Below are 24,031 nucleotides of genomic sequence, written 5' to 3' on the forward strand. Positions count from 1 at the left end.
GCCTGGCGGCTAAAAACCGCACAAAGGCCGACGGCCGGTTCCCATTGCGCTCCTCTCTTTCGCCCAGGCACAGAAAGTTAGAGGAGGCGCTTTCACGGCAGTTAATTACAGTGTAAACCGTCATATTGCCCAACACAGCTCAGTGAAGATTGCATTTCACAAGTTTAGAGAAGCCATTGGCGCAAATACATTACTAATTAAATAAATAAGCCCCCGCCCCCAATGTCATCATCGTTCCACAGGTATCTTCAAAATGAGGAATGTGCGGTATGCATTTAATTAAGTTGTCTAGGACAATTCTTCAGAGTCTTCTAAAGTTCATTTAGATATTCAGGTCGCCTTAACCACGCCTACAGCTAGGACTACAACTTAACTACAGCAGGTATTCTTCATTTAGTAAAAAGCCGCAAAAGCAACAATTTTTGTTGTGGGTCTCCCTCGGGTTGTATTACGTAAGGTGGCCGATTGATACATAAAGGCTAGGGCACAAAAGGGTCAACTACAGACAAAATATTGTGCTGCAGGAAACGCGATTTTGGCGCAAAGCATGAACAACGATTTCAGGTCACTTTTTCTGTTATATTCATTCGCGCTCATTCAAAGGATCTGAATCCTTTTAAAACCAACCCTGACTCGTCTGATCGAAAAGATTATTCCCATGTTATTGATTACCTGCAAAAGCAGCTCTCCTTCGTTTACCAAATATCTTCAGCGGCTTAACATCAAATATAATACGACGTGCAGCAAGGCAACACGGTTTGGTCTCGCGAATACACATGGTAAATAAAGAACGTGCTACAAGGAATATAACGCATTTCTTAAATCATTCTACCATGAATGTTTTCTAATGACTGATCATCCATGTTAATAAGTAATACTCGTCGTTTGTGGTTTGCGGTGAACTTGGGAAAGCGCGCTAAAAGATTGTAGCCGGGATGCCGTACCCAATTTAGATGAAACTCGACATCTTAAGGGCGTGTATGTAACAGTTTTGACAAATGAAAATTTTAACTCATGACGTACATGAACGGTATTTGTGGGGATGACCATGCACGAGCTGCCCCTCAGGCAGCCTAGTGCTTGATCTTTTCCTGCCAATCTTTAAACGTCATCTAGTCCCAACTGACTAAGTTTCAATAATATACATTTAAAAATACATGGCGTAGAATTTGTTCCCTGTTGACCTCCCTATTTTCGCAGTCGTTATTAGGCCCTCAAATTCATAATGACCGGCGCACAGCCAGAATATTACCCATATCTTAATCGGGCGGTAGTGCCTCTACGGTTTGTTATCATCCGATATCCTTAACCAACAATATCTGTAAATTGCTGGAGCATGTTATACTAGGGGTGTGCGAATAGTGGATTTTATAACCGCATCGAATAGGAGTAGAACAGTGATAACACCGAATCGAATACTAATCGAATGCTGTTCGAATAGTTTTCGATAAGCAAGGCGACCATTTTCAAGGCAGCCCTAAAATGGTAATCGAAACAGCCCAGGAATACAGCAAATTTTTTTTTGAGACAAATAATAATTGCTTAGGTTTAACGTCCCGAAACCACTATATGATTATGAGGGACGTCCTAGTGAAGGGCTCCGGAAATTTTGACCACCTCGGGTTCTTTAACGTGCACCTAAATCTAGGTACACAGACCTCAAGCATTTTCGCCCGAATCGAAAAGGCGGCCCCCGCGGCTGGGACCCGATCCCGCGACCTTTCTGTCAGCAGTCGAACGCCATAGCCACTAGGCCACCATGACTTTTTTTTCTTTATTACCTGCTTTGGTACATAACACATAAATGAAACACTACTGGTAATAAAATCACCCGATGTACAACGTACGTGACTGGTGACTGTGTAGTCAACCAGCATGGTGCGGGTATCGTCAAGTTAAAACTCGGGCAAGGTCACCAGCAGCTCTAGTCTTGAGAGCCACTCGGGTGGCTCCGGTTCCGCTTTATGTATTTCTAGGAACCAATGAATGCTTTCGCTGAAATGCTCTCGTGCAGGCCGCGCATCCTTATCAAAGTGGTAGCCTGCCATTCGCGATCTCCACAAGGCGTGGAGGCCCAGGAGCATAATTGCATCGAAAGGAATGCCATCTTCATTTTCTACGCTCAAAAACCGAATGCCATACGGATCCAGAGGAAATTCTTTTTTGACAGATCGCTGCAGATCATCCCAAAAGTAAACTCCTATGGGTCACCATGACAGGTTTATTTGAAACAAATAGTTGCTACGTTTATTAAAAGAACGTTGCTATTACTTCTAACCGACAAAAATTATACCAATATTTAAAAAGAGAACAGCTCGTGTACGGCAGGGACTAGAGCATTAGCGATATTTTGTAACTGCAGGTTGAAATACATGATTCGCTGTGGTATTCAAGATGGCAATTTGGACAACAGCTTTTAAATACACTATACAAAACTTATACACTACACAAAAAACTGCATTTAAAGGGTCCTGAGAATTAAATATTAAAGAATTTTCATGAGCCAATGTCACCATGAATGTCATAATGAAGGTAGTAGACTGAAGACTCTCGTTTCTGCGACACTTCGCAAGCTAAAGTCTTAAGCGAAAACGCCTTCGTCCTGTAATCAATGTAGTGCCGAGAGTCCGGTAAAAGCTAGGGCTGTATACAGCTAGGTGATTCGATGTTTAAAACAAGAAACGTTACCCCAATCTGTTGCAACGTTTCGTTCCTCCGAGGTTCGTTCATCCGTGTTTATTATTCGAAAAGTATTCGGTATTCCTAAGATGCACTACTCGATTCCAGTCCCGAATCGAACAGAACGCTATTCGAATCGTCATTCGAAAACATTCGAATATTCCCACACCCCTATATTATACCCATTCAAGTCGTCAACTTATCAGCTATATTGAAGACCACCGCAAAGGCCACCGCTAGGGCCACTCATGAGGTATCCAACTTGCGTGGCTTACTGAAGGGACACACCCACCGTTAGATGCTGTGTTTAATGTACATGTAATATGCTTAAATATTTTATAGGCGTGCAATCTCTTCTACCCCGATAAAATTTTCACAGTTAACATTCGGCCTAACATAATTGCACAAATCACCATTTTTCTCTAGTGAAGAATTCAGTTGGCATCTGTTAACAGTGCTCCCAGACTTGTGAGCCATAAATGAAAACTTGCCTCAATACATATTAAAACTTGTATACGCCACATTAGACAATCCGCAACATTAATATGTGTGTAATATTTTGGGTGCTGAAAAAAACTGATCTGATCAGTAACACAAAACCTTGCTGCGCAGACATTTTTTCTGATCATTGCATTTTCACCAGCACATCCTGGTTATCAAAATAAAACGGTGTTAAACAACTTCGTAAGAACTTTTATCACTATACTTCACTTCATGATGAATTTTGTCAGTCACCAGCCGTTATCATTTCCCGTCGTGTCCATTCATATAGTCAAACACATAAACTACCAATCTTACCACTATGCACTTTCGTTTTTCAAGCGCACAATAACTGATTGGAAACTCATACCATCAGCCACTGCCACAGAATGTGACCTAATCAAGTTCTTCTCACAATTTTCTACCTGGTCTTAACATTACTAATACGTTTCATAGACTGTATTGTCTTCTTCAGATGATCTCTACGGCGATTTTATTTTATGGTAAACGAATGGTATGGTAAAAGAATGGCATGATGTGTGCAGCTAATACGTTTTAATGCTTTCACTCTGATCTTTCTTCCTAAAGATATTTTCTTCATTACGTATGCATTAGTTTCTATTACTTTGCCCTCTCTTTTGCTTTATGTGCTAGTACGATGCATAATGTCCAATGCCTGTGCGTTCCTCTTGCAATATTCCCGTTATGAGTGCCTTTGGGCGCATTTTCAGTAAACAAATAATACATTATAAGAGAAAGTGGCGTGGTCGCAGCGCTTTCATCTATTTACTCGGAGTTTTAAGTGCTTCTGCATCTCTTTTAACTATGCAGTCCTTATATCGGCGGACACGGCTGCGTGTTTACCAGCCATCATTGAAGAAATATATAAAGGCTGACGGCTTAGGTGGGTATAGATTGGCGAAGCTTCTGCTTGAGACGCACCTTGCCTGAGCCGAAACGACTGGCGATGTAGAACCAGGCCTTCACTGCGCCAGGAACCGTCGCCTGCAAGCCGTACATGTACCTTTCGCGTGTCCAGTCTTGGGGGCTCCTCGACTGCACCATCTCCAACGTCAACGCGGCTGGGCTGCGGCCACTGCAATAGTTTTGTGTTGTGCTCAATTCGCAATCTCATGGGCACAAATTCATGCTTATTAACTCAAGCTTTAAAGGGGACTTTGATGCAGCTAAACTTTTAGGCAGTAAACCAGCCAGCCACGCTGACTCACCCATGAGGATTTCAGCCCGAACCTATTTTCTGTTTCAAGCAACAGACACCGCAGAAACCAACTACTATAGCCCATGAAGCGCTGTCGCCAAGAGTAGCCTAGATTCTACTAAGCATGCAGCGATGAGAAATGATGTCTTGCTTTTAAGTGGTACCCCTTCAGAGGCCCGGCTTGTCCTCCATCCGCTGTGTCATGTCTCGTGGTCCCGCAGTGCTCAATATAGGCGTAAAACAAGGTTAACAATGTTGAAAGCCAGTGCAAAATAAACTAAAAAGGTCTCATATAATATAAGCTACAGCAGAAACCACAAATAAACGACAATTATTTACATAAAATCGCGAAAAACGCTTCTGAAGCATTCGGTTGATCTTGGCGCCACGCACGAGAGGGCGCCACCGCCTCGGCAAGCGCACGATTGCCAAGGGTAACACTGAGTTGCCCATGCAGGCCCGTAGCCAGGGGTGAGAGGGAGCCTAGGGGCCCATCCCCCCTTCCACCGCAATTTTGGTGAAGTAGGTGTTTTTACTAAAAATAAATAATAAAAATAGTCGCGGCTTTCAGCAAGTGGGCCTCACCTCCCTCCCGAAAAAAAAATTCCTGGCTACGGGCCTGTGCCCATGCTACGCACTTCTTCAGGTTTCACCGTAGCGGAGATCCATTAAGCGCTGAAATTAGAACTACACCAAGACATACACAAGAACCAAATTTTCGCTACAAAGATTAAACGCAGAATGTTTTTCTTTCGGCAGCGGTGATTATCCCACACGTGTGGGTTGGCGCTTGAACACCTGCGCCTGTAGAGCTGTTTGCGCACTTCCGGTAGAACCTCACTTGTGTCCCGCAAAAGATGGCGACCTTTAATTACATCAAGAACGTTTTTTATAAAACAAACATTTGCTGAAAACACAGTAAAATCAAAAGAATAAAACGCACGAAGCCGCACCAGAATGGGTCTCTGAATAAATCACGATGTTACTGAGCAGGCTGTCGCGGACTCGATTCCTAGGAGCAGCAGGCTAGCAGGACCAATTACGCTTATGTAGCATGGTTGAACTTTACGCTAAACAAGTTAAGGGGAATATAATAAGGAGGTACCCTTAGCGTGGCGACGTTCATAAGAAAATATGCACGATCAATACTTTCAGATGGACCAGTTATGATTTTAAAAATTGACATGTCCACCGCATTTGAAGGAATTTGAGAAGGAGCAAATATGCCTTGAATACCGTGTTTGAAAGACAAATCACCCACTCTCACCTGCAACACGTTCTATCAATTTGTTTTACCCAGGTATCTGCAATGCTCTCAGCCGAAAGTGGCAGTATTTGAAGTACATAAATAAAAAAGGTTTCACTTAAAGGTTTTCTGTGTTGACCCACTTTGGTATTGGGGGCGAGGAGTTATGGAGTCACCCTCTATCGGACAAGCCTCTGTTGCCTTCTAGGTAGGATAACGCCGACGCGCTTCTCCGATGTTTTGCTGTAGGCGCTCAACGAGAGCACCATTCGGAAGCGTTTCTGGACATTTCTTTATATAGTTTCGATACGAGGGAAGTTCTTAGAGTCAAAATAATTATCTGTGAGAAAAAGAGAGCACAACAATGTCTACAGGCGCTATCTGTCTACAAAATATGTGCAGTGATCGAACGTTGCGCGTGGTTGCCGCGATGGGGATCCACAAACAAGCTTCTTGCGTGAAATACAGGCAATCCCTGAGGGTAAACTGTGTCACACACTCTTACAATGGTCTCTCTGGGGCATGCGCCAGAATAAAGGCTCCATTGAGCGATAGCGCGGCCGCAGCATCTATCAGCAGTCATTACTGTGTACACAAATTATCGTTCTTGTGTGCATCTTGTCAAAGCTTTCCGAAAATAGTTTCTTAAAAATATGGAAATTAGCGCGAACGGTGGCTTATGCACGCCGTCAGCAAGATTCGTTTTTTTTTTTTGAACGAGCGTTATTGGCCACCTTCCAGTTCGCAAAATACAGCGTGCTTCACGATGGCAGCTGGCAACAAAAGAATGTTTCACACTCGCCGTCCTGGCTACTAGCGACGCTGACTAACGTTCTCACACTTAAAATGCACATATATACCCCATCAAGTGAACGGGAGGATTACCACCGCTGTAACGCATTGGTAGAGCATCAGACGCGTTATTCGAAGGTTGCAGGTTCGGTCCATGTCAGCGGCAAGTTATGTTTCTGTCCACTTTATTGTCTTCACATTTACATCGTTTTACTACAAAATAACTTCCTCTATGCTTTCATTGGGTTCCTTGTCCGTTAGTTCTTATTAATTTTATGTCTACCAAACAAAAAGAAGCCCTTAAAATTGCGCTTCCTTCGTTCATTCACAGCAAGGGTCTTGTTCTGGCAGACGGAATGCCTTAAGATAGTATGCAAGAAATCATTGGTGAGCTGTCAGCTCGTGAAGAGATCAGGTGCTTCATGACGGCAGCTGGAAACAAAAGAATGTTCCACACTCGCCGTCATGGCTGCGAGCGGCGCTGGCTAGCACTTTTAGGGCTACACAAACATAAACACCCAACAAAGTGGTAGGCAAATCGATCGCCGCCGTAGCTCCATTGGCAGAGCATTGGACGCTTAAACTAAGTCTTTAGGTTCGGTCTATACCTGCGGCTAGTTCATCTTGTATTCACTTTATTCTTTACTATTTCTATCATAATTACTACACTGCAATTAAAACATACAAGTAACGTACCTTCAAGAGCTTCATTATCTGTTGGTTTCATTACGTTACCGACGGATCGACGTACGTAACGTTTTCGATGCGAATGAGCCGTAAATTGGTGCTGAATTTAAAATTACGGGTAAGTAAAAGCAAGGCAGAGCCTTCCAGCACCTACAACATACCATCCATCGACGCAGCGCACCTTCTTCGTACAGGCGTCATAGTGAAGCGCGAAGCAGTCGCCTCCAACGCCGATGGAATATGGCTGCAGAACCTGCGCGCAGGCTGCCATGGTGAGAGCAGCGTCGGCCGCGTTGCCTCCACGGCGTAGCACGTCTGGAAGATTAATGAACATTATGAAAATCAATGGGAAATTGTTGCAAGCCTACGACTGGCGCACTACAGAGGTGTCCCGTTTGAGGACGAGCTTAGAAACGACATTTTCGCCTCTTTACAACAGGCTATATGCGGGAATGTGCGTCTGATATATTTCCAATTTCTGAGCTACGAAAACGAGCTACGAACATAGTGGCTAGAGGTTGGACAAAGCAGAGTATTGCAGAAGTGCCAACTCTAATTCCCGATATGTGTTTTTCCTACGCTTCAATCAAGTATACCATGTGCGTGCGGCTTGAGAATGTGAGAATCTCTCCAATATAGCATTATATTGATAACATTCCGGACAGTCAGAAAAAGTTCGTGACACCTGCTGCACAGAGGAACAGTCTTCGTAAAAAAGCTCTACATAAACCAAACCTCTTTCCCACACTCTACACATGTCACGGATTCACGTGCAAGTATAAGACAACGTGACATTATTGGAGGGCGTAAATATAATTATCAAGTGCAGCGGCCAGCTCACACGCGAGACGTGATATGTGTATGTGCAAACGTAGTATTGCACATACAGGAACTTTCTTAAAATCTGGTACAGGCATTACAGCAAGCCCCGCCACGGTGGTCTAGTGGTTATGGCGCTCGACTGCTGACCCGAAGGTCGCGGGATCGAATCCAAGCCGCGGCGGCTGCATTTTCGATGGAGGCGAAAATGTTTGAGGCCCGTGTACTTAGATTTAGGTGCACGTTAAAGAACCCCAGGTGGTCGAAATTTCCGGAGCCCTCCACTACGGCGTCTCTCATAATCAAATCATGGTTTTGGGACGTTAAACCCCAGATATTATTATTAGGCATTACAGCAAAGTTACCAATGCAACGATGCCGTACCGCGCCTGTGTTAGATAAATTGTGACACCACTTGAATCTCCATCTGCACTTGTCCCTCCATAACTGGGTTTCACAGCTCCGAACTGTAATGCATATTTCTTGAAGGTCGCGGGATCGAATCCCGGCCGCGGCGGCTGCATTTTCGATGGAGGCGAAAATGTTTGAGGCCCGTGTACTTAGATTTAGGTGCACGTTAAAGAACCCCAGGTGGTCGAAATTTCCAGAGCCCTCCACTACGGCGTCTCTCATAATCATATCGTGGTTTTGGGACGTTAAACCCCAGATATTATTAGTAATGCATATTTCTTCTGGCAAATTCGCTGTTGTCTTGCAGACCTGCCGATGCATCTGTGGCTATTAAACGCTCATGCGATCACAACTTCCACATTTACAAATGTTACCTAGCACCATTCTGTCTTTTTAGATGCGAAGTATCTCTTGCTCGGGGTATGTCACGAGGCGTGGTAATCCGCACGCGGCGTAGTGGTCCGCACTCACACTACGCATGCTGAACTCTCCTCCTTCCCTCTCTCCAACAGCTCCGCGTTACTCTCTCCACTTCTCTACCAGCACCTGCTTGCGCTTCTCCTGCGTTCTTGCTTCTGCTCTTACGGCGTATGCGCTACTGTCTTCCTCTAGTCTCCTCTCCTTGAAGTGGTAGAGTGCTGCGCGCGTTCAGTCCAGCGCTTGCCTCGGTTGGCTCCTCTGAAATGCGGGCTCGACATGCCGAAATTCTCTCCTGCGCAGCGCCGCGATGAGGGCCAGCGCATGCGAGTCCCCTCCCCGTCTCTCTCCTCTCCTACGCTGTCTCTCTCTCGCACACATGTCGAGCGCGTTCCCCGCACGCCCTGTGAGAATTAACGGCCAGGCTAGAGGGAAGACACGACGCGCGTAGTGTTCCTCTTCGCGTTCCACGACGTGAGGTCGGTAGCATGCCCAGCGAACGCCAACGGAACGCGATCGTGCAAGTGCTCCGGCTTCGCATCGCCTTATGGTTCCCTTTAGCGGGAGATGGTGTAATTTTTTAACACGAACGTTTTTTATGCCGGGGTCCACCAAGACTTCAGTGTCGTATTTCCGTGACGGAAATGACGTCGAAAAAATTTACACGATCAGATATCATTAAAAAAAGTTTGATAAATGGGCGTCGAACCCACGACCGCTCGGTCATCAACAACAGATGCCCGGCGCGCTATCTACTGCGCCACGGTCACAGACTCTAGCAGGTTTACAAACGCGCCTTTTATACCCAGCACTCTCCCGGTCGGCGGGGTGGTGTTGCCCTCTGGGAGCGGTAAATTCGTCACTACTGCGGCCTCAGCGATTAGCACGTGCAACGCGTTACACGTCCGTCCCATTCGGTACGTTTTAAAGAGAAGTTCAATTTTTTCAATGCCTTAACACACCGCGAGGTGGCGACCTTAGTCCAAGCGTCGTAAAAGCATCGGCCTCGCTCATAGCATCACGCTAATCAAACCAAAAATAGCTTTGCGACGAGCGCCTGCCTCAACTGGCTGTACCACCGCGTTCCCCGCTCACGCGCTGACCCCGAGAAAAATCGCGGCTGGGCTACCGCGGGCGGCAAACGTGCTTTGCGTTCCCCTCTAGTCCGGACGTGGTGTTAAATTCACATTTTAGCATGCCGCGAGATGGCGACCAAGCTCTGCGTCCAATATGCAACGTTCTTCTGGCTATCACACTTCCTTCTCTGAAGACGCTTTCACGGCTAACTACTACAGCTACCACAAGGGTTTGTTTAATCATTTAACATGGACGTTAGTCGTCGGGATGGAGATGTACCACCAATCATCAAAGTGGGTGCATCCACGTAAAACGGTGCTATAGATGCCAGACATCAATATACATTGTCCAAACTCTCTTATTCAGTGTATACAGTAAACATTCAGTTACTTCTGCAAGGGCACGCTTTGCTTTCGTGTTATTCCGATTCCTATGACGGAGGGATCAACCACTTTTTCTATTTTGGACCTAAATAAAGTTATTCTATTCCATACCATTGATTTGCTTTGATCCCCCTGTGTAAAAGGAAGAATATGTACCCTCCCCCTCCTAACACAATATTTTCACGTGAAACCCATGGAGCAGCTGTATAAATAAACAAATAAATAAATAAATAAATATTGAACTACCAATTCAGAAACGCAATTTCACCACCTGCGCGACGAGTCTAATGGTTGCGGATTTAGGTGGAAGCTTTGTTCCTTCACTATGTTTCACTATGCTGCACTGTCGACACTGACAAATGTTAGCAACTTGTTGGTACGAGGTTTTGTGCAGGGTTAATACAACGACTTGCGATTAGGTGCCTGAAATATAAGGCTGTGAACCAACGTCGAACCCAGATATAAACTTAAATTCCAGAGAAAAATGCATTACGAAGCTCAGAGAAATAAATGCAAGACACACAAACAGCGATCACTCCCCCATTATTCATGGAACAAAATTTTTTATTAGGAACTAACACCATCGTTGCCTCAGAAACTTTAGTTTCCCCAGGAACTTTAATCGAAAGATGCCACTTTGCTTTGCCGTTTATGGCTAAAAGTGGCTTTCGCGAAGTCGTTCTCTTTTCGTATCGAAATCTCTGACAACCCTTTTCGTAACACTGTGGTAGCGAGGAGACATTACAGCCCATCTTCTGTGACAGCCTTTTCAACAATGTGCAGAGACAATCACTCGCGTCCGCTCTAGCTCGCACAGACCACAGACTGTTGACGGCAGAAAACATTTTGCAATATTGTGTTAAAAGTCATCGCGTTGGAAAGCGACGAAGGCAGTGCTGAAATTCGTGAAGACGTCAGACTTGCACCGGCGCTGATAGACCAATGGCGATATCGTGACTGTGAGGTGTGTGACTTCGTGTCTGCCTGCTCCGCCCTCTCTCTGTCTCTCTGCCTCTTCATTTAAAGTTCCCCCATCTCTTCCCCAAGCCCCGCCACTGTGGTCTAATGGTTATGGCACTCGGCTGCGGACCCGAAGGTCGCGGGATTGAATCTCGGCTGCGGCGGCTTCGATGGAGGCGAAAATGTTTGAGGCACGTGTACTTAAATTTAGGTGCACGTTAATGAACCCCATGTGGTCGAAATTTCCGGTGCCCTCCACTACGGCGTCTCCCTTAATCATATCGTGGTTTTGGGACATTAAACCCCAGCTATTACTATTATTATACATCCCTTCCCCATGTATAGGGTAGCATACTGTTTTTTTCTAGACTGGTTAACATCCCTGTCTTTCATTTTTGTCCTGTTCGTTCCTTCCTACACTAATGCTACCTAATAAAGCGCTCTACTCATCACTATTTTAAGACATTCCACTGCTATCCCGCACGTGAAAAACTTTTAAACGCGCACAAGACATGGTTTCTTACTCTTCGTTACCGCTTAAATCTGAAACTAGTCATGTTCTATGAAACAGTGTACATCTGTATACACAGCCTCTCAAACCTAACTCCAGTTCCTTTTCTCCAAGCTACGCAATGATTTCTGACTACGTGTTCGCTATCCGCGTTTTCTTAACAACACTGCATTGCATTTTTTGCTTTGCGGGATAACAATGTAGGAATATTCTGCCTACACCGGGATGTATTTGGCAATTACCTCTTCTCTGTCTCAGTGACGCGTTGCTTTGTATTTTACCTGCCGAGTGCACACAAGCTGGAAAACACCAGCTGATACCCATTCTTTAGTTGTTTCTTGTCATAAGAATTTTTAACTTGATCTAAGTTCTCACTACTTATCTTAGATACAACAAACCGCTTAGTACTTTAAGAGACGGGCTGTTATTGGCGGGACCTTGCAGACTAATGAATCTTTTTCTGCACAATGTAAACTGTATCTATAGCAATATTTAAACTTCTACTCTGAAAGCTGGTACAAGTCTCACAATTATTCCATTAATGTTATCGCTGCCTTAGAGATCCGCGCAAAGGCAAAACTATCTAAGCTAGCTTTCTAAAAAAAGCATGTTTTGCGTGACTCTCTAAAGACATTGCAGTCTTCGTAATAATACAATAAAGAAGGAGGCGTTATTTCATACGCCTGCTTTTCCATTCGCGTCCAACAAACGCGTCCAACAAACGCCCTTTATATGGCTGTCATGTATCGATACTCCGCAATTCCACAGGAAAAGAACGTTGAATATTATATTTAGCCCAACATTTAGAAAGTAACAGAGGGCGGTGTACGAACCGAGCTTGTACTATTCTTCGCCTTCGGGTGTTTACTATTCTGTTGGCCTTGTCTAACAGAAAAAAAGGCAGTTCAGTCAATATATCGCACGCCATCTTTGTTCAAGGCTTTTCTCCGAGCTCCTTTATATATCTCGAGCCCAGGTACGTCTGGCATTATTAAGAAACGTTACGCTTGAATTTGCTGCTACCACTTAGAATGTTGTGTTACAGAATATAAGGGTAATGATTTATTGACAGCCTCATCAAAGTGTCTGCTTTCTCAGAAAATCGGGGTTGCTTACAAAGAAAATTCATGAAAAAAATAACTTGATGAGAAGCTTACGATTGCTATATTATTAAAATTGATCTGCTCTAGAATTTTCTTTTCAAATAAATGTCAGGAACAATGAAGAAAGATGCGCTGAATACTAATAACACTCCACCTGAACAACCATGAACGTTCGCTGGTTAAGTACCGCACCTACGCTTTAAATGTTTGTCGCAAAACATTGAAAAATGTTATCCGTCATCAAGGAACCATTGCTGCGAATATCAGGTTTCTGTGTAACTTAATATCTACAGCAATGGTTCTTTGATGACGGATAACATTTCGTAATGTTTTGCGACAAACACTGAAAGCGTCAGTGCGGTGTTTAACCAGCGAATGTTCATGATTCTTCAGGTGCAGTGTTACCATGCGACGCTGAATACACTAATTTAGGTTGTTCTTTGTGCTGTCGTTAACATTTTGCAAACAAAAGCGTGGCCTAGTTCGCAAATGTTCGAAGTGTTGTCTTGTTTGTCACGAATTTTACAGGTGATAGGACCTCTGGACACTTACCTAAACCAGCCACGCTCGCCAGCATCTCATCGCTCACTACAGCGGCCTTTGGCGCAATCACAGGATAGCGAGAAAACATGCGTCTAATATACATATAGCTCAGGTAGGCCATTCTTGAGCACGCAATGAAAACGAGAGACCAGGAACGACAGCACACTCGATTTGAAGAGCTATGATACACTCGCCAGCCGTTATTCGGCTGCTAGATACGTTCGCGGCGCAGCTGGGCGGATATCACGAGGCGACGTGGCGCCTGCACAGCCAATTGACACGCAGTGTTCTCTATATAAACAATTCACACGCCCTGAGGCATTTTTCAGGATGTAGTCACGTGCGAGGGTTTGACTCATTCGCCCAGCTGTAGGTGAGCCTCACATTTTGAACTGAAGTTTTCTGCAGAACATACTCGTAAATTTCTACATTTTCTGTTCTTTCCACGACACTCTGACAAAAGTCCATGCAATGTTAACTCACATGGGTGACGGTGCAGCAATCAGTCTCTGCGGATGCGAAGTGAGCATGGAGACTTTGTACCCCATTACCGCAGTTTCTTCTGCGTGCAAATAGAATCGATGTTCATTCTTTTCTGGCTACAAGCACGACCTTTCAGTGTCTGTGCGGATCTTGCCGCAACATCGCCTCCGACCATAATCAACGCAAAAGGCATTGAAAGCTTTTTTACGATTTTTGAAAACAAGTGGCTCTTACAAGCGCCATGTCCCGCGTGGTGCTGTACGAGCGCGTACGCGTGCTCGTGGTGCCTTTCATGTGTATAGTCGTGAGAAATATGGGTTGGAACACAAAAATTATCTTTGAGAGGTCACAGTGGCCAAACAATGTTGTTAAGCGCAAAGGTGTTCATGACACTGAATACTCAAGCAGATTCCATCTCTGGAAATTCAATACGTCACATTCGTGTGAGTACATTGCAATTAATCGTTGAACAAACAGGAATTCGGCGTACCAGTACATACTGCTCACAATAGTACATCTCATGTGCCCTTTCTCTTGTCTCTCTCTCTGTATAGAGAAGCCAATCCGACATCCGACACTTTTTCTTGATTACATTCATATCGAGTCTCGTTATTCTGCTCCGCACTCTACAAAAAATACAATCTTAAAGGGGTCCCGAAGCATTCCTTGGGCTTGCTGAAAAAACACATCCTGTGTAAACTTGATACGGCAATGAACTGCTCAGCCAAATATTGCAGTCGTGCGCACCGCGTAAAGGATGCAAACGGAGCACGAAGTTGCTGTTTTCTCAGGCGCCCTCTTTTCAAAGAGGGGCCGCTTCTCACTCTCGTCGGTGGGCGGGGCGCCTGTCAGTGGACGTCACGTATCTGTTTCTCCGCGTTGCAAAAGAAATAGCATCCTCGCTGGCCGATAGCCGACACAAATCGAGAGTGTCGATCATGTCAGCAAGGGTGCGATGGAATCTTTCGGTCAGGCCGCCGGTTTGAGGATCGTAGCTTGGCGCTGTCTTGTGGATAGTGCCAGAAGCACGTAGGACTTCAATTAACAAATGTGATAGGAATGCCCTTTCACGGTCACTCAGGAGTGCTCGAGGAAAACCATGACGCAGAATTATGGCGTGGACGATGAAGTCAGCAACTTCCGAAGCTGAACCAGTAATCACTGAAGTTGTATCAGCGTAGCGCGTCAGGTGAACCACAGCGGTCACTACCCATCGATTTTAAGCGCCAGTACGGGAAGAGGCTTATGAAGGTCAGCACGTACGACCTCTAATGGTGTTGCGGGGCATGGAATTGGCTGTAATTGGCGGGCAGGAGAAGTAGTCGGAAGTTTGCGACGCTGGCAAGAACAGCTGGAATCTACGTACGTCGCTACGCTCGTAAAAGGCCAGGCCATTAAAAACGGTTCGAATGTGGTCGTGGGTTTTGTGAAAGCCGACATGGCCAGCTGTCAAATCTTCGTAAAACGCGTTAAGGACATGATGTCGAAGAGAGCGTGCTAGAACGGGCGCCCAGCGTTCACCGTCTGGGTGGTAAATGTGACGGTGCAGCATTCATTCATTGATTCATTTTATTGCTTCAAAGGGCCCGGTTTGGATATTGCATGAGGGAGAGGGTGATAGAAAGGCTAACAATATAATGGTAGTTATGATGGGATGGTTTCGATGAGCCGTTTGAATCCTTGGGTGTCGATGATAGTGGCGACTTAGGTGGGCAGGTCATTCCAGTCTTGGGCTGTACGCAGGAAAAATGATTGGTGAAAGGTCACAGTATTGGCTTGTGGTGGGTATACTGCATTACAGTGACTGTTGCGGGAAATGCGGTGGGCCCTTCTGATATATGGGTCCTTTAAAGGCAAAGAGTGGAAAAATTTATGATAAAAGTTAAGACGTGCGATGTTGCGGCGCTTAGCCAAATCGCATACGTTAGTCTATTTTAGTGCCGAGATGCTTGAGGTGTATGAATAGTTATTATAAATCCCGCCGCGCGGTTCTGGACAGAGTCGAGGGCGTAAGTGAGGATATTATGGTGAGATCAAAAAACGCATTCACATACTCTGGCTTTGGCCGGACAAAGGTTTCGAAGGCAACATTTAATAGAAGGAGGAGCAAGTGAAAGGTCACGCCGTATATAACCTAGAGTATGATTTGCAGAATTGATTATGTAGTTAATAGGACAGTTCCAAGTTAGGTCACGGGAGATGTACACACCAAGATAGTTAAGTGAACCAACTGTAGCATTCTCGTTGTTGTGGATGCTGTAGTTATAAACAACGTGATTTTGACGGCGGTAAATAGACATTAACACAGTTTTAGATACATTCAAGGACACGAGCCAAGTGTTACACCGGTTGTCTATGCGAGTGAGGTCACATTGCAACGTGGAATGATCAGAGGGGTTAGCGATTGCGTGGTAAACAACAGAATCATTTGCGAATATACGGATGTGAGAGGAAAGATTACAAGGGAGGTCATTAATGTATATCAAGAAGAGGAGCAGGCCTAGTACGGTACCTTGCGGTACACCTGAAAGAACGGGTGTTAGAGATGAAGGGCGTGCATTGGCATAAACAAATTGCTGAGGGTTGGCGAAAAATCCTTGTACCCAGTTTAAAACACACGGTGAATGTTAAGACTGGATAATTTTAAAAACGACGACCATGAAGGACCTTGTCGAATGCCTTTTCGAAATCTAAGAATACTGTATCAGTCGGAATGTTACGGTCAAGGTTTATGTGTACATCATGCAGAAAAAAAGCAAGTTGAGTGTCACAGGAGTAATCTTTGCGAAAACCATGCTGACTTGGGTGAAAGAAATTTACTGGTGTTAAGAAGTCAGCAGTATGGGAGTATAGAATACGCTCCATTAATTTACAAGAGACGCTTGTTACAGAAATCGGACGGTAGTTACTGGGCGATGCTCGGTTTCCTTTCTTGAAGACTGGAATGACCTTGTCCACCTGCCAGCCATGTGGAACTGAACCGCTGTCGAGTGATTCCTGAAATATGAGTGATAAAACAGGCTACACACATGTTTAGTATTTTTAGCACTTTAGAGTTGATGCCGTCTACTGCCGTGGATGGCGAGTTATTCATGATTCAATGACTTTGACAATGCCGCATGAATCATATGTGATGTTTTGCACCAGCGCATATGCGGAAAATGGTAGATCGCGTAAACTGTCAGGTGTCTCATTAGTAAAAACAGAACTAAATACGGTGTTAAGAGAATCAGCAACTACATGCTTAAGAATAGAAAGTCCAAAGCTATTAGTGAGTGAAATCTCATTACATTGAGAGGGAATAATTGTTTTCCAAAATGTATTCGGGTTATTTTGCAGCATAGCTGGTAGGGTGTTAGAAAAAAACTTGTGCTTGATTTCGACGGTTAGGTTATAATATTCTATCTCCACTGCGTAATAGTTCTGCCATGTCGAAGCATAGTTAGCTCGTTTGGCAGCTCGAAATAGACGTTTTTTTGTTATTATTTAGTGTTTGAGGGATACATTGAGCCATGAAGAATTTATTTTTTCTGTTATTGTAATGGTCGTAATATAAATACCTATAGGACGATGCATCTCGGCTTTGAAAACCAACCAATTCGATTCGAGAGAATTTAGCGGAAAGTTAGCGGAAAAAGTGTCAAAGTATTCTGGCAATTCTCGGTTTGTGCTAACATAGTCTCCTTTATCATAAATGGTAAGTGTTTTTCGGTGTTTTTGTTTCTTTAGTAAGTTGCAACGAAACGAGGTGCACACTGTTGGGTGATCACTCAAGCCGCGCAAAAGGGTGATAGGCGTGATGTTATCAGGATGCGTTGTGAACACAAGCAAAACGTTGGACGAATGATCAGTGATGCGTGTGGGATCAGTGACGAGCTGCGTTAAGCCGAATGTTATGCATGTGTTTAGGAAATCCCTTGCCGTGCTGCTGTTAGATAATGAACAAGCGGGATCAGATCAGGCAATGGTGGGAAAATTAAAATTGCCGAACAAGAGGACAGGACTATTGGTGTACTTGTATATCAATGTGCTGAGACCTTCATGAAGTAAAGGCGGGAATGAACTGTCGGAACTAGGGGGCCGATAGCAGACACTAACGAGGATGTGTCGGTGTGTTGCTGTGCATCGAAGCCAAACCATTTCCAATAGTGAAGGAGCGTTTACAATTGAACAATGCAGATTCCAGTTAGTGGCGATTAATACACCGCCACCGCGCGAGTAATTCGGCTCTATCTTTCCGGAACATGTCAAAGTGTGAAACAAAGGGGAGAATCTCTAAATTACCGATGGATGTGTTAAGCCATGCTTCTGTTAATAGTAAGACATCGTAGTAAAGTAAGACATCGCATGAAGATGAGCCTATTAAGCTTCACTGTGCATCTCGTTTGGGGATTACACTAAGAGTGTTAGCCAGTAAAAATGAGAGGGGCTGATTCCAGGAAGAAGGTTTATAGATGATGGCTACTGGCGTTCTTCAACGACCCTATTAGAAATGTGGTCGTAATAGTAGGTTTTTTCATTCGTCATTAGCTTTTCATGACGTAACCTGCATCGCAAGTTTCGGACCCTTCCAAACTCGATGAGGCGTTTATGGGCAAGGCGCGTGCTGGGGGAGAGGTCTTGCGCGACGGCATAGCCTGGATCTTTGTATTTCAATCCCGAAAATAAGATGCGCTCTTTATTCTTAAAGTGAGCGAATTTCACGATTATAGGCCTGTATTTCCCAGTTTGGTAAGACCCGATGCGATCTGCACTCCCGATATCATGTGGTTCTACATGTATGTCTAAGCTTTGTTTACAATATTCGATGGCAATTTTTTCGGAATCAGGCCAATTTTTTTAACTTTATCTTCTATGCCATAGAAAACAAGGTTACTTCTCTGGATCTATTTTCAGCCTCATTGATCCTGGTAGAGAGTGTATTTATTTGTGCCGCATTTTCGGTACATGTCTCATTCACTCTACCTTATTCAGCCTGCATGTCGTCGGTACTAGCGCAAGCTGTCACGCTTTTGTCGATCAGTGCTTTAATTTCACTGAAAGTTTTATCATGATCAGCGAATTCCTTTTGGATGGACTTTAGTTGCGCTCACATCACCATCTGCCCGGATTGCAGTTCATTCAAAACTATCAGAATTTCTTTGTCGGGGCCGGGATTAGATTCAACATCGCCAGCTAGCAAGACAAGCCTTAGTAACATATGAGAACAATCACTCACAATGGAACAAAAACAACGTGGGCCCGGCAGCACCAAACGTGCTCGGTGATAGTGTTGGTTTTGACTAGGCAGTTCATACCTGCACCAGGAATAAGCGAGGAACTCTAGCACGGGTCATCGTTAACGTGATGCCGGATACACTGAAAGGCGTGTTGCTCCGAGCTTGCTTTTTAAGCAAATCCCACGCATGCGTGGAATGCGCAGGGGTGGTTCCGGTGTTCAAGTGGCTAAATGAAAGCTACGATGCTTGTTGATATGGTCGTCAGCGGCGCACGAAGTGCGCAGAGCGGGACGCTCTGAAGAGAGGTTGATTTGAGGACCAGAATATTTCCACCGCATGATGCTCGGGTAGCAGATGCGTCGCGTCCGGCCATGGCCTCACAGCAGATGCTGGGAACGGGATACCGAGGCCAGAAGCCTCCAATAGCTGCAAACTCCAGAGTACGAGGAACTGCACCAGGAAGAAGCGGGGAACGTAGCACGGGTCATCGTTAGCGTGCTACCAGACCCACTTTCTCCATTCTCCAGCTTAAACTTCGAAAGTGCGAATCCGCGCGTTAGGTGGACGGGAAGCTGCCGACAGGTGGTCTGTAACACGCCGGCAGTACGGATCAGCCAGCTAGCGAGGGCTGAATGATTGATCATCGTCGGCTGGTATCTGGTAACTAGAACAGACGTCTGAACGGGTGTTGTCGAAAACGGTTGCGGAGCGTCGAGTGGAGAGGTAGGCAGTGGGCAACGGGTAGAAGCGTCGGCCTCTTCATGTTTTTTCCCAAACTCGTAAATAATGATGTCAAATTCCTACTCTTGGAGATGTAGAATCAACCGCCCAAGCGATGGGACAGGTTCTTTCGTGTAGAAAGCCAGCATAAGGCGTCGCGGTCCGTAACGACTGTGAAATAACGGCCGTGCAGACAAGGACGAAACTTCTCAACTGACCAAACCACAGCCAGTCACTCCTGCTCAGTGATCGTATAGTTCTTTTCGGAAGGGGTCAGTACGCGACTACCGTTTGCAACGAATCTCTCGCGAGGAGTCGTCGTGTTGCAGAAGAACAGCACCTATACCGCGGCCGCTAGCGTCTGTGTGCAGGAGAGTCGGTGCGGTCTCATCAAAATGGCACAGTGCAGGGTCTGACGTAAGGGCTCCCTTCGGTAGGTCAAATGCCGATTGACATTCTTCGAACCACAAAAATGGTGCATCGGAGGCAAGTACTTTGTACAGTGGCGCAACCATAGAAGCGAGGTTCCGTAAAAAACGACGAAAATAAGATGCCAGACCAAGGAAACTTCGTAAATCCTTAGGACGTTCGGGGCGAGGGAAGTGAAGGACCGCAGCAATCTTGTTAGGGTCAGGGCGAATTCCATCCTTGCTTACGACATGACCGAGAACCTTATTGGATTTGCTGGCGAAACGACATTTCTTGGTGTTGAGTTGTAGACCAACGCCGTCGAGGCACGTTAGCACATTATCGAAGCGTTGCAGGTGCTGAGGAAATGATGAGGAAAAGATGACAATATCATCAAGGTAGCAGAGACAAATCTTCCATTTCAGGCCACGCAGCACGGTGCCAATCATGCGCTTCAGACTCGCGGGTGCGGTGCAGAGCCCGACAGGCACGACGTTGAATTCGTAGAGTACATCGGGAGTTGCAGACGCTGTTTTTTATCTTTATCGTGTTCGTACATGAAAATTTGCGAATATCCTGAAAGCAAATCCAGGCTTCAAAGTATTCTGTGCTTTGTAGGGAAACAAGGGCGTCGTCAATGCTTGGCGGGAAGTACACGTCCTGGCAAGTGATCTTGTTAAGTGTCCTGCATTCAATGCAAAAGCGCACGGAACCATCCGTTTTTAAGAACAATACAACCGGAGACGACCAGGGACTAGCTGATGACCGGATTACCTTTCATTGGAGCATGTCAGCGACGTTTTCTTCCATGCCCCGCCACGGTGGCCTAGTGGTTATGGCGCTCGACTGCTGACCGAAAGCTTGCGGGATTGAATCCGGGCCGCGGCGCCTGCATTTGCGATGGAGGCGAAAATGTTTCAGGCCCGTGTACTTAGATTTAGGTGCACGTTAATGAATCCCAGGAGACTGAAATTTCCGGAGCCCTCCACTACGGCGTCCCTCATAACAATATCGCTGCTTTGGGACGCCACGGTGGTCTAGTGGTTATGGTGCTCAACTGCTAGCGTGGAGGTCGCGGGATTGAATCCCGGCCACTTCAGCTACATTTTCGGTGGAGGTGAAAGTCCTAGAGACCCGTCTACTTAGATTTAGGTGCATATTAAAGAACCCCAACTGATCAAAATTTCCGGAGTCCCTCGCTATGGCGTCCCTCATGATGATATCGCTATTTCAGGGGCATAAAACCCCAACAGTAAGTATTAACTTCCGATGCGACAAACTTTGCCAAGAGCTAGCTATACTCCGGTGCTGTTTGATGACGTAAAATATTAGGTGTCGGAACTTACGCTCCTGACAGCACATTACCCGTCAAAATTCGTGCTACTCCATCAGAGAACCTATATGAATCTGAGGTGAGCGCTTTGACTTTTCAGGAAACGTCCGCGATATTTCAGCTCATGATAGGCGATATACTCTACTCAGGCTGAGACAAAATACACGTTTGTTTTGTTGAGACGACGCGACAATTTTTCTTGCACATTTTCCTACTTAGGTTCATTGTCAGCAGCCGGTTCATGATAACCACTCAATTTGGCCTTCTAGCGAACTTCGAGAAATGTCACCTAAAATCGCACAACCTCAGCATTCGCCCGTGTGAGGCGTGGAAGGTCGTCATTCTCCCAGCTTCTGCGAATTTCATTGTACACAATTTCCAAGTGCGCGGAACACACACCACAGCCGCAGCGAAATTTAGAGCAACGGCCTCTCTTGAGCCCCTTGCAAATTATCTTGGGGTGAATACTGTAAGTACACATGCAATGTTACCACTACGCAACAAATCACCATAATTTTTCTAATTGGGGTGTACCCACTAGTAATTATTTATCATTCTGAGAAGAAGCGAGGTACCCACTGCCAGTCCGCCAGGTTGCACCTTGTTGATGCTGTGGCTTATGGCGATGAATAATCATTGCTGAGCCCTCTGTAATGGATGGAAAGCGTTACACCACCCACTCGTTGCGAAATTCGCATTGTGTGACGCCCGGTGTTATTTTGCTTTTCTACCACAGTATATTACATCAGTTAACGTGATCCCTTGCCCTACATGACGCTTCTATAGGGTCACAATGCCGTACATACTGCACAGAGCCAGGGATAAGCTTCCATTTCTTTCCCACCGACCCGGAACGTCGTCGGGTTTGCCTCGATAGGCTACGTCACAGCAAGACGCCTTCTAAGTTCGCGATGGTGTGCAGCAAGCACATCGACGAGGCTGCATTCAAGCGTTCACATACGAGAAAATATGGTAAGTATTGAGCGGGGAATCTCTAAATTACCGATGGATGTGTTAAGCCATGCTTCTGTTAATAGTAAGACATCGTAGTAAAGTAAGACATCGCATGAAGATGAGCCTATTAAGCTGCACTGTGCATCTCGTTTGGGGATTGGGGAGGCAGATCTCCACTGCGGGGTCTGCCTTAGCCCGAGTCGTGTTGGCTCGTTAAAGTCCAAGAAATTAACAAGCAATACATATAATTTTATGAACACATATTGTCACGTGGTCGTGACATGACAAAGAAAGCAGTCGGCGTGCTCAAGACGAAATGTTTTATTTGGGCGAACTTGTGGCCGGGGAACAAAAAGTCAAAGTACAAGCAATAGATGCTGTAGACTGATAGCGGCAAAGAGTGCGTCGGCCGTCGATAATCTGATCAGTGGCAAGGCACGTCGGAATTTATACATGCGGCAGCGAACATTCCAGCGTTATGCTAGAGGCCGCGTTAATTCGAGAAAACTTAGGCGTTCGCGTTTGCGCGCTTTAGCTTAACAGATGATCTTAAAATAACCTGGACTGTTTCCAGACATTCCGGCGCGGCTGGAGCAGCGTAGTCGCTACACGTGCAATGGGTCGGTACATAAAACAGAAAAAAAAGCAGCGCGTGTGGCATTGTCCCGATGCTTTAACGGAAGAGATGGAAGTGCAATAATAAAGCAAGAACGTAAAAAAATTGGGGGACGCTTGAGCTTCGCCTTTAAGAGTTGAACGCGATAGCCATATCCGGCCCCATCCTCATTATGCTCTATTTCGCTTGTCAATATGATCAATCACCCGGTCTCACACACGCACACACACACCACACACACACACACACACACACACACACACACACTCCACATACCTATAGTAAAGGTAAAGGTTCCCGGCCTTTTCAACAGCATTTTAACGCGATGGCGTTAAAGAGCTCGTATCGCAGAAATTCCGCCGTCGGCGTCGGCACCGTTGGTTGTGAGCGAAAAATCATCATCTTGTCCGTGACCGGAAAATCGGAAAAGCTGTAAATAAAATAAATAATAAAAATATTGGGTCCGGGTGAGAATCGAACCCAGGCCGTCGGCGTGGCAATCGGGTGTTCTACCACACAGCCACGCGCCTCTGCTTGGAACTGCACTGAAAGTAACTTTCATGCTTCCCAAAAATACGCGTCCTGTATACAGGTGTCACTGTACGAGATTCAATATCGCAGTAATACTGCGTGGTACAAGCGTACATTGCCATCGGGAGTCACACCATGTCATTATCATAACGACTTTGTGGTTTAAAGACAGCCACCCATTACAGAAGACGCATTACTGCGCGTTTTCCTTTAAGACCACGTAGTGGGTGCATCGCAACTTCGAAAAAGTTTCTCGCGCATAATTGCCCCTGGTTTAAAGCGCGCTACCCATTACATAAGGCACACACCGTAGTGCGCGCATTCTGTTAAACACTCGTAGTGTTCGAAGTGCGCACTAGGGGCAGGATATTGCTATCGCGTTCAACTCTTAAAGGCGAAGCTTAAGTGTCCCCCAATTTTTTATGACAACAACGTACCAA

General features: G+C 45.5%; 1 protein-coding gene across 1 annotated transcript in view; it reads right to left on the bottom strand.

Annotated features, from left to right (window-relative positions):
• LOC119398798 (glutathione hydrolase-like YwrD proenzyme) overlaps positions 1-13,513 on the bottom strand; it is a 39,520-nt gene extending 26,007 nt beyond the window's left edge. The window contains exons 1-3 of the mRNA XM_037665613.1: positions 13,337-13,513; positions 7,265-7,418; positions 4,102-4,255 (exon numbers count right to left, since the gene is read on the bottom strand). Coding sequence (XP_037521541.1) covers positions 4,102-4,255; positions 7,265-7,418; positions 13,337-13,448 — 420 coding nt within the window. The 5' untranslated portion in view covers positions 13,449-13,513. The remainder of the gene's footprint in view (positions 1-4,101; positions 4,256-7,264; positions 7,419-13,336) is intronic.
• Positions 13,514-24,031: the final 10,518 nt, after the last annotated feature.

This window comes from Rhipicephalus sanguineus, chromosome 7, assembly GCF_013339695.2.
Source record: "Rhipicephalus sanguineus isolate Rsan-2018 chromosome 7, BIME_Rsan_1.4, whole genome shotgun sequence".
NCBI lineage: Eukaryota > Metazoa > Arthropoda > Arachnida > Ixodida > Ixodidae > Rhipicephalus > Rhipicephalus sanguineus.